Raw genomic sequence first — 17,572 nt, forward strand, 5'->3', positions numbered from 1 at the left:
TGTCAGACCTAGGTGACTGGTCATTGGAGGTGAAGGATGGAGGGTGGGACAGCAGAAATTCAGAAGGGCGTGGCCTGCGTGGGTCACCCATGGGGCTCTCTATGGTTTTAAAGTGCCGCAGGATGGACTAGTTGATTCAACTCAGTCAGTGGGACTTGAGTGCTACATGCTTGGGCCACACAGAGGTGACATTCCGCCTGCTTGTTGGGGAGCCTTGGAGGTAGTCTGCTGCAGAGGCTCCAGTGGAGGTCAGGAGTGTCCTGGAAGAACAAGAGAGAGAGAGATGGATGGCGATTCAGGAAATCTGGCTGGTCCCCATGCTGGGGATGGTGTTTTCTGAGCGGGCCTTGAAGGGTGTGAGAAAGGGTATTCTAGAACAGAGGGTTCTGCAGTTAGCAAGTGTGTAGCCCCGACTGCTTAGGCTGTGTTCTGGGAACCCCAGTAGGTTTACAATGGGAAGTACTCAGGGGTGGGAGTGTAGGGGCATGAGTGGTGGAAGACCCCATCTGGGCTCTATCACGGCGGCCTTGCGTGCCTGGCCGGGGAGGTGATGTTTTACGTCAGATGTAGTCATAGCTGTGGAAGGTTTTAGGGCATCGGAGAAGTCTGAACTCCTTTGGGTTTGGGAAGAGGGTTAATGAGTCTGTTGGAAAGAATCCGTAGGATCCTAGCAGTTAGACAGACATGACTATGAATTTCAGGCGTTTCCAGTTACAGCCGGGTGACTTTTTGGCTAGACCACTTAATCACGAAGAGCCTCAGTATCCCCTGTGGTGAAAGGGGGAGAGTAGAGCTTCCCTTGCAGCGAGGTTTCTCAGCCACAGCACTGTTGATCTTTGGGCCAACGAGCCTTTGTCCTGGGGGCCGCCCTGTGTGTTGTAGGGGTTGAGCAGCAACCTCTCAGCCTCCATCCCCAAGCTGTGCTAACCGGAACGTCTCCAGACACTGTCAATACCCAGAGCTGCCCCGAAGCAGGAACCACTGCCTTACGGGGTGGTTGGAGGATTGGACACAACCTGAGTGAAGTGCCTGGTACAGAGCCAGGTGCCAAGGCTGCTGAGCTGATGAGCACGCTGTCGGCAGAGGGGAGGCCCCCTGGGAGTCTCACTGTCATAGTGAAACCAGTGAAACCAGTAAGGACAGAAGGACGACCTAGCTGGAGACGTCTAGGGGTGGGCCCCACAGGGTCTGCCCTCCACCAGAAGGAGGAGCATAGGAACCTCCCAAGGTCCTAAGCCTGGGTGGTTGGGAGGGCAGAGGTTTGACCCACAGGAGAGGGACCAGTTTAGGATGAAAAGCTGTGGCCTGGCCCCCTTGAGCCCAGGCTGCAGGTGGTCATCGAGGGCACTGCCCAGAGCAGCAGGAGGTATGCAGTCCAGGGAAGCTGTGTCTGCAAGAGGCTGGGGACCTCTGCCCTTCCTTGTGGTTCCTACACCCCCCCGAAGCCCAAAGGCTGATTGAACACAAGGCCACACATGGGGCCTGGAGGAGGGAATTGAAGTGTAAGGCACAAGAGGGAATAAAGGACAATTAGTGGATCTGGTGACCAGACATCCCCAGCTTCTGAGGGAAGGCCACTCAAAGAACCTTGTGGGAACCAGAGCTGCCAGCAATGGATTTTCCTCTTGGGCTGTTCTGTAGCAGATAAGCCGGCACCCCACTGTCCTCAGGCTACCAGAGCCCAGGGCATGCTCCCTGGCAGCCCCCTGAGGCCATGACATGGGGCAGATGCTGGTGGGCCTGTGGTCCTTGGTTGGGTCAGCTGGACCTACCCCAGGGGCCCACGGAGGGGAGGCACGTATGTGTTTTAGGGGGGCACAGGAGGTAAGCTGGTACATCTTTCCTGCCATAGGAGAAGGTCTTCAAGAGCGTGAGAGTTCTGAGTGCAGCTGCTTGTACGGCTAGGTGGCATGTTTCGGTACCTAAAACCTGTTCCCTAAGAAATAACAAACCACCCGTCGGACATCCCCCTTCCTCCCTCCCACAACTTCAAAAGAGGACTACAAAAAAAAAAAAAAAGAGAGAAACACCTGAGAGACCAAATAGAGGCCTCATGCCCTCACCAACCCTGTGCCCTGGAGGAGAGAATCCCATCCTGCATCATCTTCCGCCGGGAGCGCCCGCTCTCAGGAGCGAGCTGGCGTGGCCGCGCAGGGGAGCGTGTGTCTGTGTGTGATGTGCCTTCATGCGTCACTCTATTTATGTTGTTCGCAGCCCAACGGTAGCGGCCAGGGCAAAGTCCCGGGGTCATTTTTGCTACCACCGCCGCCTCCAGTGGCCAGACCTGTGCCCCTTCCTATGCCTGATTCCAAATCCACCAGCACTGCCCCAGACGGCGCCGCCTTGACTCCTCCATCACCTTGTAAGTGGACGATGAAACTGAAACCACAACGCCCAGCGTCCCCAGCCCATCCAAACAGTCTCCACTGCAAAAAGAAAAGCCCCCTCCCTCACTGCCAAAGCCCCCCAACCCAGAGTGCCACGGAGCCTCCCACCCGGACAAGAGCAGAGCTGAGCCCCCCAACCACGGCCTCCTGGGCCTTAGTTGCACCAGCCAGCACCCCACTAGCCCCCCTGCCCGCCCGCTGCTCCCAGCTGGGGCCCCTGGCCCAGGCCCCTCCGGGGGGCGGGAGAGGGAGCACAGTGGGGCACACAGGCCAGGGGTGCTGGCCAGGGGGGGAGGGGGGAGGGGAGGCACAGCCATGCCATCTTCATGCCTAATTGCTGTTTTTTCATTTTTTGTTTTTTCGTTTTTTGATTTTTTTGTTGTTTCGTTGTGCCCCCCCCCCCCACACCAAGAAAATTAAATGTGACCACAAGGCGACGCCACCACCATCCCCTTTTTGCCTTGCCCCCCTCACCTCCATTCTGGGCCCCTCAGGCCTCTAAAGGTGCAGCAGGCCAGCCCCTGATCCCCTCCCCTTCAGCCTTCAGTCTCACATTTGGTTTCTCGTTGTTCCTCTTTTTTTTTCCCCCCCTTCCCATCCCTCTCCCTTCCCTCAATTTCTTCCCCAGGTTGGATGTTCCAAGGACAAGGAAGGGCTCTGGGCCTTGGCTTACTTCATCTCTTTCTCTCTCTCTTTCTTTTTTTTTTTTTTTTTTTTAAAAACCGATGACAAATTTTGTCAAAGGGAAGAGAAAAATCTGAGTTGAGAGGCCCAAGCTAGACCCGACGACGCTTGAAGGAGAGGAGAGGCGGAGGGTGGGCGGCGTGCCGTCTGTGGGACTGTGGGCGGGGGGTGGGCAGCGCTTCGGGCGCTCTGGGGGCTGGCAGGCCGTGGGCCAGGACTTCGGGACAGCGGCGGAAGGGGTGGCCCATCTCACCACTTTTCTTCGTCTCGCGCTCTCTGTCTCACCTTCTTTTTTCTTGGTTTGAGTTCTTTTCCCCTGTCCATCCTCTTCATGCCATCTTCTCATCTGCATTCGCCACAAGACACGAAGTCATGGTCATGGTCATTGGAGGTGGGCAGGGTGGGAGAGGGGGAGCCAGGCTGCGGGGTGGCTGGGGGCCACTTATGGACAGAATCTGGTGAGCACGGGGTCCCTGGGGTGTATCTGGTGCAGGGAGGGGTGGGGTGGGGGCTCCCAGTTAGCTGTGACACTCCTCATCCTCTCTGGGGGCATCCTTCCTCCTGGGGGTGCAGCGCCAGTCCCCTCCCATAGGGCTCCAGCCAGACAACCCAAGAAGAGCTCCTGGGTATTTGGCCCATTTGCCCCCCCCAGACCCCAGAACAGTTGCCCCTGGTGCCCAAGCCCTGGGGTTCTGCCAGGCCCTCTGGCCTCCTCCTCCTCTTGTACCTCGGGTCCCTGGGAACCGCAGGACCATAGGACCTGGCTCATCCATCAAAGGAGGAGAATGTCTGCCGGGCCTGAGCCTTGCCACCCCTGTGCTTGAGCCAGCAGCCAGCTCCCAGACCCCTCTCTGACCCTGACCCACCCAGCTCAGCCCTCTGTTGGGACCCTTCAAGTTTCCCAAGCCACCGGCCCAGTCCTTGGGCCCAGGGTGGTAAGTGGTGCAGCACCCAACTAGGCACCCCAGTTGGAGGGGTGGCCTGGCTGAGATGGCCTTCTCCAAGCAGGGTGGGGCCAGTCTGCCAGAACTCCCACCCTCCCAGGCTCCCTCTTCTCCAGACCCAAGAGGGCCAGTAGGAAAGCAAGGGTACTTGCTTCGGGTGCTCTGGGAGGAGGGGTATCCCTGGCCCTGCCTAGTGCCTGTTTAGGGGACAGAACTGGGTCCATGGGGCCTCAGCTGTAGCCTCCAGGGCCATGAAAGAGGATGCCTGGCTGCAGCGGAGTGCCAGGGGTGGGGGACTGTGTGCTCCTGGTCCAGTGAGAGGACGGGGGGCCCCTCCGGCCTGTCCTTCCCACTGCCAGCTTAAGCCCAGGCAACATGGTCTAACCTAGCCTCTCCCTCTCTCAGCAGTCCCGAAGGGCAGTGCCCGGGCAGGCTCCAGGTCCTCACGGGGTCTCTCCCTCTCTCCCCTGCTCCCCACAGCATTCGCAACGACAGGCGCCGCCTCTGCCAACCGGTTTGTCAGCATCGGACCCCGGGACGGCAACTTTCTGAACATCCCACAGCAGTCTCAGGTAGGAGGCCCTGCCCGCCAGGTGGATGCAGGCAGGGTTGGGGGCATCTTGGTGTCAGGGAGGAGGCAGGGATCCTTGGGGCAGTCCGGGAGAAGAGGCTGGGGCAGGGCTGGAAGGCTCAGGCTTTTGCATGCCCAGCTGAGCCTGCCTCCCCAGGCAGCCCCCAGGCCCCCTGGCTAATCAGCTAATTGGATAATTAGCTCTGACAGCCCTGGCCCTGGGGAAGGCAGCCAAGGACCCAAGGCTAGAGGCGCTCTGGGCCAGGCCTGGTGGAAGCAAAGATGGAAGCAGGAGGCTCCATCCGGAGGAGGACAGGGTCTGCCTTGTTGCTTTCCTTTTGCTCCGGCTGGATGCCCTAGCCCCTGGCCCTCCCCTCTTCCTTGGTTTTGGGTGGGCTGGGTCGGGGGTGGAGGAGGGACAGAGGCGGCCTGGTGGGCCACGTGCCCAGAGACTCTGGCACCGAGGGTAAGGCAGGGCTCAGAGCCGCCCTGGAGGGGCGGCTCCCCCACGTCCTATGAATCCTGTTAGAGGGGAGGCCAGGCTGCTGGAGCCCCCAGTCCTGCTGCCATCTGCCCCCAGTTCTCACAAGGAAATGCCACCCCTCCAGCCTTCCTGCTGGAGGCCCCTGGACCTGGTTTTGCACAGGCATCTTTGCAGCCACATGCACGCAGGCCCTCTCCTCCCTGTGCCTGTCCCCCGGAGGCCGGGAATAGCCTGTAGAGCCCAGGGCCCTCAGGGCACAGGGACCAGCCTCAGGAGCAGGGCAGAGGCAGCGTTTACAGTATGAGGCTTCCGGGGAATGGAGGGGCGGGGAGCATGCAAATATCTTTTCCTTTTGCCCATTTTACAAAAACACGCCCTGTGAGCCCAGGGCCTTGGAGGCTTCCTCAGCCCTGGGGCCACCTCCTTCAGCTCCTGCTCCCTCCGTGCTCTGAGGCCCAAGTCCAAAGAAAGTTGGTGGATGGAAGTTTTGTGTGTGTGGTTTAAGGTTTTGTTTTTTTCCCCTTTTCCTTTCCCTCCCTAAAAAAAAAAAAAAAAAAAAAAAAGAAAGCCAAAAACTTTGTCAAACTTCAAACTTCAGAGCTCCCTAGTGGCAAGGAGGGGAGGGGAGGAGAACTTCAACCCCCTCCAGCTTCCCACCCCCTTTCCCCAGAGTCACGTCTGACCCGTCTGGTTTCCAGGAGCAACCAGACATGATGTAACACCCAGATGAACTTGAACTTGGGGGTGTTGAGAAGAAAAACAATGGCTCCGAGCAGGGGCTGGAGCCAGCCCCCTCCGCTCTGTGCCAGGGAGGCCAAGAGAGCCCTGCTGGTAGAGGGCAGGAGGGGGTGCCAGAGGAAGGGACAGCAGGAGGGCCTCCCCTCCTGGCTCTGGGCTGGCACCAGGCGGCAGGGCTCCAGTGCTCCTGCCTGCCCACCCTCCCTCCCGCTGTCCGCCCTGCAGCTCTGACTGTATATTCGCTTGCTCACTCTCGGGGACCACTGCCACGAGCCTTCCCCATTCACCCCGTTTCCGCTTCCACATGCTTTCCCTTCTTCACTTACTCTGCTCACTTTGCTTGGATGTTGGGGCCAACTCAGAATCTGAGGCAAGTTTGGGAAACAGTTTTTCTTCCCCTTGTTCCTACAAGGAGCCTTGGGCTGGGGCCCTGAGCAGGCAGGTGTGTCTGGGGATGGGGGTTGCGGGGCCGGAGTCGGACAAGCCGAGCCGGGAGCCCTGGGGCCTGGGGGCAGGCAGGCGGCTGCAGCGGGCGCAGGGGGTCCAGTGGGGGGCGGTTTCCACAGTAACCAGTGACTTTAGCTGATCTCTGGAGCACCAGATGGAGAGAGAACAATAGAATGAGGGAAGAAAAGAGAATTTTACCAATTTTGTCATTCCCTGGGCAGCGCTTTTTACTTAGTTTTAATCAATTTTGGACCTGGCTCAGGAAGCAGGGAGGGGTGAGCAGAAAAAGCCGCTCTGTGCTTGGCAGCAGATCCCCCGTTTCTGGGACCCGTGGGGAGGCACCAGGGAGTCCCGTTGGAGTTGTTTTTGTCCCTAACTCCAGGCCTGGAACCAGAGTCTTCCTCCTCTGAGGGGGGTGGGGGCCCTCAATCTGAGGACTGGTGGTTGTCCCCCCTGCCACTGTGCAGCTCAGGAGACCCCAGCGGGGCCAGTCTGGGGCCTCGGCTTGGCCTGCCAAGGGCAGAGGGGCCAAGCAGGTCCTCCCTGTCCTGGTTGTCCCCGGCCTCTTTTCCCTCACAGGAAGGGGGAGGGGCAGGCTCACAGCCAGGGTGATGGTGTAAGGGTTCCAGTGTTGTCTCCCCTTGGGAAGGTGGTGGGGGGGTGTGTCCCAGAGAACACTAACACCCGAGCCTGCAGGGACAGGGGGCTCACCCAGGCAGCTCCCCCATTCCTCGGGCCAGGACCGAAGCCTGGAAGCTGGCTGCTGAACCAGCCCTCCCCCAGCCACTCTGAGAATGCCTCAGGCTTGGGTTTCCTCCACACCTTGCTAGGCCCCCGTGAGCCTCCATTTGGCCTAAAATCAGTCGATGGGGTTGAACTTTGGGCAGGTGCTCCAGGAGCTCCATCCCAGGAGGGCAGGTCTCCTCTGTGCATGTTGTCCAGTACATGGCAGGAAGTGTAGTATCTCTGCCCACCCAGTAAATGCTACCAGTGCCCCCAGTCATTGTGGCAACCCCAAACCCCCGTGTTTCCAAATGCCCTCCACCTGCACTATCCAGTGTGGCAGCCACTGGCCACATGTGGCTGTTTAAATAACTAGAGAAAAATTTAGTCCCTTGGTCACAGTAGCCATATTTCAAGTGCTTAGAAGCCATGCATTGTTAGTGGCTACTGCATTGGACAGCACAAATAGAGAGTATTTCCATTGTCCCAGAAAGTTCTAGATGATCTCCGAGGCCCTTTCTATCTTCTTTTTTCCAGTTTTATTGAGATATAATTGACATTTAGCATTGTATAAGTTTAAAGTGTACAACATAATGACTTGACTTACATACATCACGAAATGACTACCACGATAGGTTTAGTAAACATCTATGATCTCATATAACCAAGGCCCTTTCTAACTCTAAAACTTGATGTCTCCATCTCACGGTGGACAATGGCCTGCAGTTCCAAACCAGAGCCTGAGGGCTGTAGGCATAATCTGTGTGACCAGAACAAGTGTTTTAAATATTGGAAAATTTCACATGAAATTGTGGGGACTTTCAAGCTTCTTTTTTTTTTTTTCAAATTAATAAATTAATTAATTAATTTTTGGCCGCACCACATGGCATGTGGGATCTTAGTTCCCCGACCAGGGTTCGAACCCGCACCCCCTGCATTGGAAGCTCAGTCTTAACCACTGGACGGCCAGGGAAGCCCCTCAAGCTTCTTTTGAAAATTTGGCTGATCTAGCCACCCTAGGCCCTCACCCTGATGTGGCAGCCTTGGCCACAGCCTTGGAAAGGTGCGGGTGTCCTGGTCACCACAGACCCTGCCTCCCTGTGAACACGCCACACATAGCAGTTAGGAGCATTGAGTGTGAGCTGCCCCCTGCATTTGAGTCCCAGCTTGGCCCTGTGGGCTGTGTGGCCTTGGGCACTTCAGACACCCTCTCTTCACCTGGCTTCTGTGCAGGGCTGGAGTGAGGATAGAATGAGTCAGCACCAGGTGCATGCTCTGTAGTTAGCTGTGCTTGGCCTCTGCAGATCTGAGTCTGTGACCCAGAGCCGGGGAGAGGCCCCAAGATGCATTTTCAGGGACCACCCCCCACCATTTTGCCCCGAGGGTACCACCAGGCATACCCAGGAACTGTAGACCATAGAGGAGAACCCCCCTGCCCCGCCCCTTGGCCATGAGGTGGGGCCAGAGCCTTTTGTGGAGGGTTCTGCCAGGCAGCCCAGTTCCCAGGGGTCCACCCTAGGTGTGTTTTGTACTGAGTGGCTGCCAGAGCCTGTCTGTGGGAAGGCGGCGCCCCCTGCTGGCACCCTGAGGGAAGCGATGCCCACCCGAGGGAGCCTCAGGTCTTCCCCAGGTCGTGGTGCCCAGGAGGGTAGAAGATCAAACCCACTGGGCTACTGATCCCTTCCCCCAGGCCTGGGACTGCTAGGGACTGAAGCCACGTGGTACCCACCCCTCCCCAGAGTTTCAGGCTGTGGGACCTTAGCTGAGTTATGCAGATGCGAATTTCTGCTTTTAATCCAAAGAGACAGAAAGAAAACTCAGCAAGAAGCTGGGCTACCCCCCACGCCACTCCCCAAACCCCTCTGGGGACAAAAGCTGTAGCCTGGCATCCTCCCCCACCCTTCAGGACCCACACAAAAACCTAAACAATTGGAAAAATGGCCAGATCCCAGGTCTGTGCTTGTGCCAGTGCCAGCCACGGGGGTTCACCCGCTGGGCACGGTACCCATGAGAAGGCCAGCTGGACTCTAGCACCGGAGGCAGGGTCTCTTGGGGGGTCAGGATTCCCATAGGAGGGACCGACAGAGTGGGGATGTACCTCTGCATGAGGTGTTGGTGTCCTTGGCTCTGCTTGAGCTGGACCCTCCAGGGGCCTCAGGAACCAGCCTGGAGTCACAGGACCAGGTGGGGGCAAGAAGGGACCTGCCCCTGCTATTCTCAATATCGCCTCTTTTTTTGTCCCATTTCAGTCCTGGTTCCTCTGATAAGATCGACAAAAGAAATGGCAAAATGAAAAGAAGAGGTTCCTCAAAAGGGGGGAGAAGAAATTTTGAGACGTGGAAAAATCCCCCAGCCCAGCCCAGCCCCACCGAAAAGCAAAAATTAGACGTCGTCAGCCACTCAGCCCTTCTCTCCTCCAGCCCGGGGACCCCTGCAGGCCCCCAGAAGCAGCTCAGTTCTCGGAGAGCCTCAGAAGAGGTCTCGGTGGAGCTGTGCACCAGCAGCCAAGCAGAAAGAAACATGCAAAACGGACTCTGTCAACTAGAGGACAGAAAGAAAGGATGCAGAACTGCCTTCCTCCCCCCACATCCCGTCCCGGCCTTCTGGGGAAGGAGCAAAATCCCCAAACAAAGCAACCAGCACAATTCTGAAGGGGCCTGTCCCCCACCCTCACCCTTCCTAGGGGAACCCCACCCTCGACTAGGGCCGGAGCTTCACTAGGGAGCTCAGAGGACCAGCTTGTAAAGATGATGGGGTGCAGATCCAGAGGGCTCTCCCCTCCAGACTCCACCCCCTCCCTCCCTCACTGCCTTTGCCTCTGGCTTCTTCCCCCAGCTGCTCTGGACTGGGTGAGGCAGGGTAGCCTCGATGTCCCTCTGCCCCACCCTCGGGCTAGAAGCCCCCCGACCCCGGCTGGGCAGGGGACATCTCCCGGAGCTAGTTTTGTGCTCCCAGAATGGAGGGTGTTCTACCACCCGACCCTGAGCTGCAGGGGCAGTTCCCCGGGCCCCAAACCCCTCTGTACAGTCCATAGGAAAAGGTCGGAATGCTCTAGACAGCCCATCCCAGCCTGGGACAGGTCCCCTCTTCCCTCTCTCCCAAGGCAGGCCAGGAAGGTCACCGTCCTGACATGCTACAAGTGAGGGGAGGTGGGCCCCAGGATGCCCCCCACACCCCAGCCCCGCATGCAGGTGCCCTCGCTCCGCCCCATTGGTCCCTGCCCCTGCCCCTACGCAGACAGCCCTGCTGTGGCCGGGCCGGAGAGTGGAGCAGAAAGGGGACCCCAGAGTCGAGCGAGGAGGACGAGGCAGCCGCCACTGCTGTCGGCTAAACCGCCACCTGCGCTAGGTAGGCGTCCTGCTTGCCCACTTTCAGTTCCTTTGGAGGGTGTTGGGTGTCGTCCTTTTTCAAAAGTGTTTTGGAGCTTTCTCTGCCCCCCCTTTCCCCCCACACCACCCCCATGGCCACTTCTCTCTGGATTTCAGCTGTAATGTCTTTACTCTTTATTTAGGGGTGGGGCATTCATTGTTTCGGTCTTTTGCTGTTGCAATTGGGAACTCCTCCATTTGAGCAACTTGGGAACAATTTGGTTAACACACCACAAGAAGTAGCTCTCCCCCACCACCACCACAGCCCCCTCCTCCCCCAAGGGATGGTTGGGGGCCTGTCCAGAGGGTCTTCAGAAGCCCCCCTGGGAGGGAGGGGAGCAAAAGCACACCCAGCCCGCCTCCAGGGTGTGACTTGGCCCCTCTGGCTTGTCTTTCTGTGCCTTACTCCCTCCTCCCTGCATCTTGGCCCCCTTCTGCAGTCCTTGTGCCTCTCTCTCTCTTTCTCTCTCCTTCTTAACTGTATGAAAACACAAAGCACAGGTCAGGATCCTCTGAAAGTCAATCAACCCAACGTTGCACCACATAGGGGTGGGTTATGGGCTTTATTTATTGTGAATCTAGTTTGTGAGGCTGTGGCCCCAAGCAAAGGGAGGGAAGGAGGGGAGGGAGGTGGCTGGGGAGGAGAGGAGAGCTCTTACCTGGGGCAAAAGGGGCCAGCTTGAGTGGTGCCTCCTCCCCAGCTGGAAGCCACAAGGTGGCTGGCCCCAGGGGTGGCTTTTGTTGGAAGTTGAGCGAAGCCCCTCCCCCATCCGCGTGCAGCCCTCGAGGAGGACCGGGTCTGAGAAGCAGGGGATAGGGGAATCCGCGGGAGCCTGGGGGTCGTGGGGAGTAGGGCGGGGGGTGGGGGGCCGGGTGGGCCGGGCGTGACGCGCGGTCAAAGTGCAATGATTTTTCAGTTTGGTTGGCTAAACAGGGTCAGAGCTGAGAGGGGAGCAGAAGGGACCCCTGCCCCCCTGCCCGGCCGCACACGCCGCTTCCCTCGAAGACAATCGGGGCCGCGGGCGCGGTGGGCCCTCGGGGGCGGGGGTCTGCGGGGCGCCCGCCCAGGCGAGGTCGGAAGCTGCAGGCCAGCTGGGCCGGGGCGGGAGCGCGCCCTGCAGGGCTGCCGGGGTGGGCACGGGGGTTGGGGGCCGCTCCTTTCCTAAGTGTTGTTGTGAGGGGCAGGCGAGGGGCGACGAGGGCGACAGGAGATGTGGGGACGTGTTAGAAGAGAAAAAACCCACAAAAAATATATATGGGGGAAATGAACTTTTTTTTTTTTTCATTGAACCAAGTGCAATGCATCAGAGAGTTTTCCTATCTTTGTATGTTAAGAGATTAAGAAAAAAAATTCTATTTTTGTTGTAATGTCCTCGCGGCTCTGGGGACGCTAAAAGAACCGGGCCTGCCCCGCCTTGTGCGGGGGTAACGAAAGCTGAGTGTTTTTTCCTTTTTTTTTTTTTTTTTTGTTCTTTTTTTTTTTTTTTTTTTTTAAGTCGTTTTCCTGCGTTGACGAGGATGATCTGGGGTTTTTGTTTCGTCGTTCGTTCTCGGTTTCGGTGGGAGGGCTGAAGGAAACGTTCACATTTTAGAATTGAAAAAAAAAAAAACAAAACAACACCTCGACATTAAAAAACCAACACAAGATCAAAAAGGAAAAGGACGAGAGAAAATTATTTTAAAGATAATTCAACATAAAAACCCTGGTGCTTCTTACATTATAAAGTACGTTTTAAAAAACCCACAAACTATTATACATAAGTTTATGAATCAATTAAATATCCTGCACTTGTTAGGAACACGCATATCCCTTCTTTGTTGAGTTTAACGGAACGGGACAGCGGCGTGCGCCCGGCGGCGGGCTGCTCTGGCCGCGGGTCTCCCCGGGCGTCCCCTCCCCGGGGCCCAGCGCCCCCTCCTCGCCCCATCCCCGTCCGGGCCTGGGGGCGCGGCGGCGGGTCCCCAGCCCTTCCCCCGCAGAGGTCAATGCCAACGAACAAACGTCCCCTCCCTCCCTCTCCAACCCGAGCGTCCTTCTTTGAGCCAGACGCCAACTTGACCCTCACCAGCATTATCAGGAGCGCGCTCAGCAAGTTGGTAGTTTCTCCCCTCCCCCCGCCCCCCCCCCCCCCGCTTCCCTGGCGCCCGCGACTCAACATCACCCTCCCACCCCCACCCCGGTCACCCTCCGGGGAGTACGGGGAAGGCTCGACGCTCCAGGACAGGACCAGCCAAGCTGACAGGTCGATTCGCCCAGGCCCGCGCACGCACGCACGCACGCACACGGCCCCGCACACAGCCCCATCCTACCCTGCAACCAACCCCGTCGACTGCCTTACACACCCGCCCCCGCGCTGGCCGGCCGACCTAGTGCCTTGTTCTCACCCCCGTGCTGGCGGAGCGGACGCCGCGCTCTGGGTCCCAGAGGGGCCGGGTGGCTCAGACGACCCACCACTTCCCCACCCCGACCGTGCTGAACGGACACCCCCCCACACACACACGAGAGAAAATAAAGGAGCAATAAAGTCACGAGAACTTTCGTCCCCCAATCGAGAGCCCGAGGGGCACCCCAGCCCCGCCTCTGCTCCCCCCACCCACCCTTGGGGCGCCCCCCTCCCCCCGCAAGCCAGCCTGGGCCAGCCCCGCTTCGGCCCCGGGAGATCCGTGCGCCCGACCAGCACCAGCATCGCGGACCGCAAAGGCCGCCCGTCCCGTCAAACAAGTTTCTTCTTAGGCTAAGAAACGCAGTATATACGAGTATCTCTATATATAGTACTAATGGATTTGGTGTGCTTCCCCCTTAGCGTCCCCGTCCCTCCGCTCCTCTTCCTTCAGCCTGGTCTCCCCCTCTCTGCCCTCCACCCCCGTCTCTGCACTGAGATACATAAGAAACAAGGGTAGTTTACTGTCTGTTTTGTTTTCTGGGTTTTCAGTGTCCTAGCGGAATGCAAGTAGGCAGCCAGCCCGTACGTTCCCTCTCCGCCCCGCCCCACCCCACCCCGCCCCCGTCACTGCGCTTCTGTTATACCATCTTTGCCTGACTCTCTCCGGCTTCTCCATTGAATGGCTAATGTGTATGTGAAATAAAGAAATAAAGAAAAACAAAAGCAAGAGCGCCTGAGCCTTCGCTAACGCGATCGTGCGGGACAGTTTCGGGATGGGTGGGGTGGGGCCACCGCATGGATTCTGCGCCTCTCTCCTCCCGCCAGGCCGGCGGCCGCCACCGTCGAGGAGCGCGTATCTCTTAGTCTCCGGGAGGGGGCGCCGGTGAGAAAGGAGTAGGCTCTCCGGTCCCTCCCCACCTCCCTCGGTGACCCCAGCACGGAAAAATGCGGCACCACTTGGGTCCGATGACCGCTCTGACGTGTTGGTTCCCAGACCCCTCCCCCGGGAGGGGTACGCGGACAAGGCCACTTCCAGCGGGCGGTGGGCGATAAAAGGGTCTGCAGGGCCCCTGGGGGCGACGGTCGCCCTTCCAGACCCCCGGGCCCTTTCCCCTGTAGGGGACTCTTCACTGGTCCTTCTTCGGGGGAGTCATCTCCAGAGCAGGCGCTGAGCATCGTCCGCCCCTTCCTGGACGGCCCTGGGCTGAGTTCCCAGTGCCCTTCGGCTCAGAGGCGACACCATGGAGGTCATCGCACCTCCGGACTCACAGCCGCTTTTTCTGTCTTGATGGGTCGGCCCGCCCCACCGGGGCTGCCATCGGGGCCGCCTGGGGGCGCGGGCTGCGGGCGCGCCACCACCTCGGCCCTGCGACAAGGCCCGCGGCGGGCGCCGTCGTCCAGGGCTCGGTGCGCCGGCCGTTTGCGGGGCCCTGGAGGGGCGGAGCCTGCGGCCAGAGCCGCTGCCTGGTCGCGCAGCAGCCGCACCAGGAAGCCGATGTATTTCATGGCAAGGCGGAGCACCTCGTTCTTGCTCAGCTTCCGGTCGGGCGGGTGCGTTGGCAGCAGTTTCCTGAGCTCGGCGAAAGCGCCGTTCACGTTCTGCTGCCGCCAGCGCTCCCGACTGTTGGTGAACACGCGACGGGCCACCTTCTGGGGCTGGTGCCCTGAGGACGGGAGTGGCAGGGTTGGCGCCATGGCCCGGGGGAGGCAGGCACCCCCACCTGCCCTTACTCCAGGCTCCCAGCACCCTCATGGGACTTCAACCCCGGCGGGGGGCTGGGGCTTTCTCCACCCAAGGGATACACACGTAGGATCCACGTGTAGCTCTCCTGCCAGTGAGCAGCCCCTGCAGCCCCACCTCTAAGCTGCCCAGACAAGGACTATCACAGGCCCAAGCTGCAGACAACTGAAGCCTTCTGTACCTCTCTCTGTCTACACCTTGATGTCAACGGCTGAAATTCTCTAGGGAATGTGGCTGCCGGTCCGGGGAGCTGTCCCTATGGTTCTCATTCTCATTCTGAGAGTTTCTCTCCCTGTGATTGTGGTGCTGTTCATGTCTCAGGTGGCCTTGTGAACTCCTGGTATATCTAAATGGCTGTGGTGTGTGATCATTGCCATGTGGTTGTTCTTGTGTGGCTAATTCCTGTGTGGCCATGGACCTCAGTGGCTGTGGTTGTGTATCTGTCTCCTGTGTGGTTGTGGTCCTGTGGCTCTCTCTTGGACGGCTGCTGTCCCGTGGCTGTTTCCTGTGTGCCTGTGCATGTGCGTGGCTGTCATTTTGAAGCCCCCATGCCATGCTGTGTTTTGCCGTGACTCTTTGTGGCTCGTTGGGTGGCTGTGCTTGTGTGGAACTGGCCGTGGGTCTGTGGTTTTGCACGTGGGTGTAACCTGCCTGAGTACTGAGCCCCTGTGTGGGCTGTCCTGTGTATGTCTGTGTGCAATGTCACATAACCTTTCCCTGTGGAAGGTTATGTGACAGACGTGGGCCCCAGCAGAGATGGCTGGGCGAACACAAACCCGTACTCACCCTCAGCCAGCTCCAGCTCACAATGGCTTGGTCTCCGCTTCAGCCGGCTGCTAGGGAAGATGCTGAAAGGTCCTGCCGGCCCAATGTAGAGGCTGTAAGGGGTCGTGGGTCACTAATGCCTTGTGGGTAAGGACCCTGACCCCGGATTCCCCCCAGGCCCCGGTCCCCCACTGACCTGTTGAGGAAGGGGTGAGCGTGGTAATGCAGGGCCAGGGGCGGTGGGGCGGTTCCCAGGGTGGAGAGTTGCAGCAGCGGGGGACGGAGGGTGCTTAGTTCCGTGGTGGCCATGGCTGCCCCTGGGGGCCTGGTGTGGCCCAGGCTGATCACTGGCACGCCAGGGGGCAGCCTGGGTGGCGAGGAGCCTCTGTGGCCCACCTCCTCCGCCTTTGGGGGCCCAGGCGAGGCAGGCTTTGGGGGTGGGGCAGGCACTGGGCTGGGGGCACACACCATCTTGGCCTTCTCGGTCATGGTGGGGCCCACCTCTGCCTGGGCCTCGGGCGGGCACATGGACCCCGAGGGGGTGCTCACCTGTGGGAGGAAGGAAGCCGGTGGGGAGGAAGGAATCAGAAGCCACTCCCCACCCTTAGCCCAACAGAGCCCTCAGATGGGAGGAAGAATGGAGGGGATGGCAGTTCAGTGGGCAAAGGCAGATGCAGGGTGGGCCCAGAAACTACCAGGACATGGGAGGGGGTCCAACACAAGGACAGGAGGTGCCCACTGAGGTGCTGGGCAGCACTGAGCTCAGCAGTGCTGCTTCTGAGCTGGTTGTGACCCATGAGGCCTTAGTTGTACAGCCCCTGAGCAAATTTCCCTTCTTCCAGAATCCCCTCTCGCCTGGAGCCTGGAGGGAAGGGCAAGGCAGGGAACCCATGATGGACCCTTTGACCACAGGATGCCCCTGTAACCCTCAGATCTGATCCCAAGACCCTTCATTGACACCATGGACCTTGGAATCCCTCCACGACTGACTGACCCTTCACTGACCACTGCCCACTGGCTGACCATGTGGCCCTCAGCTATAACCCTGAGGCTCTTCCCATTGTCTCCATGTCAGACCCTGAAAGTCCTCCATAATCACTCCAGTGACCACGCCCCCACCCGCTGAAAATGTCCCCTTTACGAACCCTGTGACCCCACTGCTGACACTGAGTCCAGGTGCTAACCCGACTGCCCAGCACAGAGTCGCGCCCCAATCCGCCCTCTGGCTCTTGTGTCCTCCCACCCTCCCCACCCCCCATCAGTATCCACCCCTTTGCCCCCTGCTTCCACATCCCCGTTCACTCTTGGCCTCATGGCCTGGCATGTCCCAGCAATGTCTGGGATTCCTGGCCCCTCTGCCCTGTCTTCCCTAGCTAGGTCCTGGGGAAGCTGGCCTGGTCTTTCACTTAGTGGGCCCCCTAGATGAATGAAGGAAGGAACGAATGAATGAATGCAGGTGGGTCCGGGATCCCCCAATTTCAGGCCCACGCCACTCTTACCCCAGCACTGCTCCGGATGCCTGCTGATGGCCGTGACTCTGTCCTTCAGGTCCAGGATGCGGTTCCGACTTCGGGCAAGGCACCGCCACCCGCTCGGGCCTCTGCGCTCCGCTCCGTGCTGCTGGCAGCCGGAGGCCCTGTCTGGGCCGCAGCATCAGGCCGCCCCTCTTCCTTGGCTCCCAAGGGCCACCGCGGCGGTGGCAACAGGGTAGGTCCCTCCAGGGAAAGTGAGCAGCTCCGGGCCGCCCGCCCTCTCCCCGCCCCTGGCGGCCGGGTTTCCTCCCTCTCGCCCCTGGCGCAGCGGCCGGAGGATGCTGGGCCAGTGCAGATAAGGGCCTGGCTGCCTGGCCGCGCCTGATAAGGAGCCGGGCTGACCCCGGAGGAAACCAGCGGGCGGGGATCTCCTAGCGCGGGCCTCAAGTCCCCGCCCCCAGCCGGCACATGCAGGACTGACTGTCACCCCTCAAGGCCTCACCTTCCATCCCCCCAGGCACTGAAGGATCCCAGCCAGGGTGCACACCCCTAGGAGTGAGGTGCCCAGTTGCATGCAGAAGGGACACTGAGGCAGGGATGGATGCAGTGGTCCCTATGTCACTTGGGTCTGTCCTCCAGCTTTGAATACCCCTTGCTGTGTCCGTGCTGATGGGGGTGGAGGAGAGCTCTTTCCGGCCCTGCTGGGGCCTCGTGACCCAGGGGCCCCCTTCTCCTCTCCTCACCCTGCCTGGTTCCTCTTTCTACAGAGTGCCTCCCCGCCTTTCTGCCAACCCCACCCCGGAGTGGGGCACTGACTGGAGGGCAGTTCTGACAGTTTGGCCTTGGGTGTCCAGCCTAGGCAGG

General features: G+C 59.4%; 3 protein-coding genes across 7 annotated transcripts in view; 2 read left to right on the plus strand and 1 right to left on the minus strand.

Moving 5' to 3' along the window:
- The window catches only part of NFIX (nuclear factor I X), a 98,225-nt gene extending 84,768 nt beyond the window's left edge, over nucleotides 1-13,457 (plus strand). For 3 of the 5 annotated variants that reach the window (XM_068536862.1, XM_068536864.1, XM_068536863.1), the window contains 3 exons: nucleotides 2,215-2,362; nucleotides 4,496-4,587; nucleotides 9,228-13,457. In XM_068536862.1, coding sequence (XP_068392963.1) covers nucleotides 2,215-2,362; nucleotides 4,496-4,587; nucleotides 9,228-9,242 — 255 coding nt within the window. In that variant the 3' untranslated portion in view covers nucleotides 9,243-13,457. The remainder of the gene's footprint in view (nucleotides 1-2,214; nucleotides 2,363-4,495; nucleotides 4,588-9,227) is intronic. The other 2 variants (XM_068536865.1, XM_068536866.1) reach the window with 1 other exon arrangement.
- Nucleotides 10,140-13,085, plus strand: LOC137759056 (basic proline-rich protein-like). Its single transcript, XM_068534973.1, has 3 exons — nucleotides 10,140-10,326; nucleotides 11,281-11,419; nucleotides 12,170-13,085. Exons 1-3 carry the CDS (start codon nucleotides 10,140-10,142, stop codon nucleotides 13,083-13,085), a joined length of 1,242 nt encoding a protein of 413 aa, XP_068391074.1.
- A 521-nt stretch (nucleotides 13,458-13,978) lies between the features above and the next one.
- On the minus strand, nucleotides 13,979-16,811 carry LYL1 (LYL1 basic helix-loop-helix family member). Its single transcript, XM_068534809.1, has 4 exons — nucleotides 16,736-16,811; nucleotides 15,433-15,785; nucleotides 15,258-15,349; nucleotides 13,979-14,394 (listed from the first exon to the last, which is right to left on the minus strand). Exons 2-4 carry the CDS (start codon nucleotides 15,762-15,764, stop codon nucleotides 13,979-13,981), a joined length of 840 nt encoding a protein of 279 aa, XP_068390910.1. The 5' UTR covers nucleotides 15,765-15,785; nucleotides 16,736-16,811.
- Between the last annotated feature and the right edge of the window lie 761 nt (nucleotides 16,812-17,572).

This window comes from Eschrichtius robustus, chromosome 2, assembly GCF_028021215.1.
Source record: "Eschrichtius robustus isolate mEscRob2 chromosome 2, mEscRob2.pri, whole genome shotgun sequence".
Classification (NCBI taxonomy): Eukaryota; Metazoa; Chordata; class Mammalia; order Artiodactyla; family Eschrichtiidae; genus Eschrichtius; species Eschrichtius robustus.

What these genes read in the sequence shown, in the direction of transcription:
- LYL1 (XM_068534809.1), bottom strand. Translation starts at nt 15,764, where the DNA reads ATGTGCCCGCCCGAGGCCCAGGCAGAGGTGGGCCCCACCATGACCGAG. An exon ending in GCTCACCCCTTCCTCAACAG is followed by an intron (nt 15,350 to 15,432) that starts GTCAGTGGGGGA and finishes GACCCCTTACAG; the next exon opens with CCTCTACATTGGGCCGGCAG. An exon ending in TGAGCTGGAGCTGGCTGAGG is followed by an intron (nt 14,395 to 15,257) that starts GTGAGTACGGGT and finishes TCCCGTCCTCAG; the next exon opens with GGCACCAGCCCCAGAAGGTG.
- LOC137759056 (XM_068534973.1), top strand. Translation starts at nt 10,140, where the DNA reads ATGCCCCCCACACCCCAGCCCCGCATGCAGGTGCCCTCGCTCCGCCCC. An exon ending in TAAACCGCCACCTGCGCTAG is followed by an intron (nt 10,327 to 11,280) that starts GTAGGCGTCCTG and finishes TTGGCTAAACAG; the next exon opens with GGTCAGAGCTGAGAGGGGAG. An exon ending in GGGGCGCCCGCCCAGGCGAG is followed by an intron (nt 11,420 to 12,169) that starts GTCGGAAGCTGC and finishes TTCTTTGTTGAG; the next exon opens with TTTAACGGAACGGGACAGCG.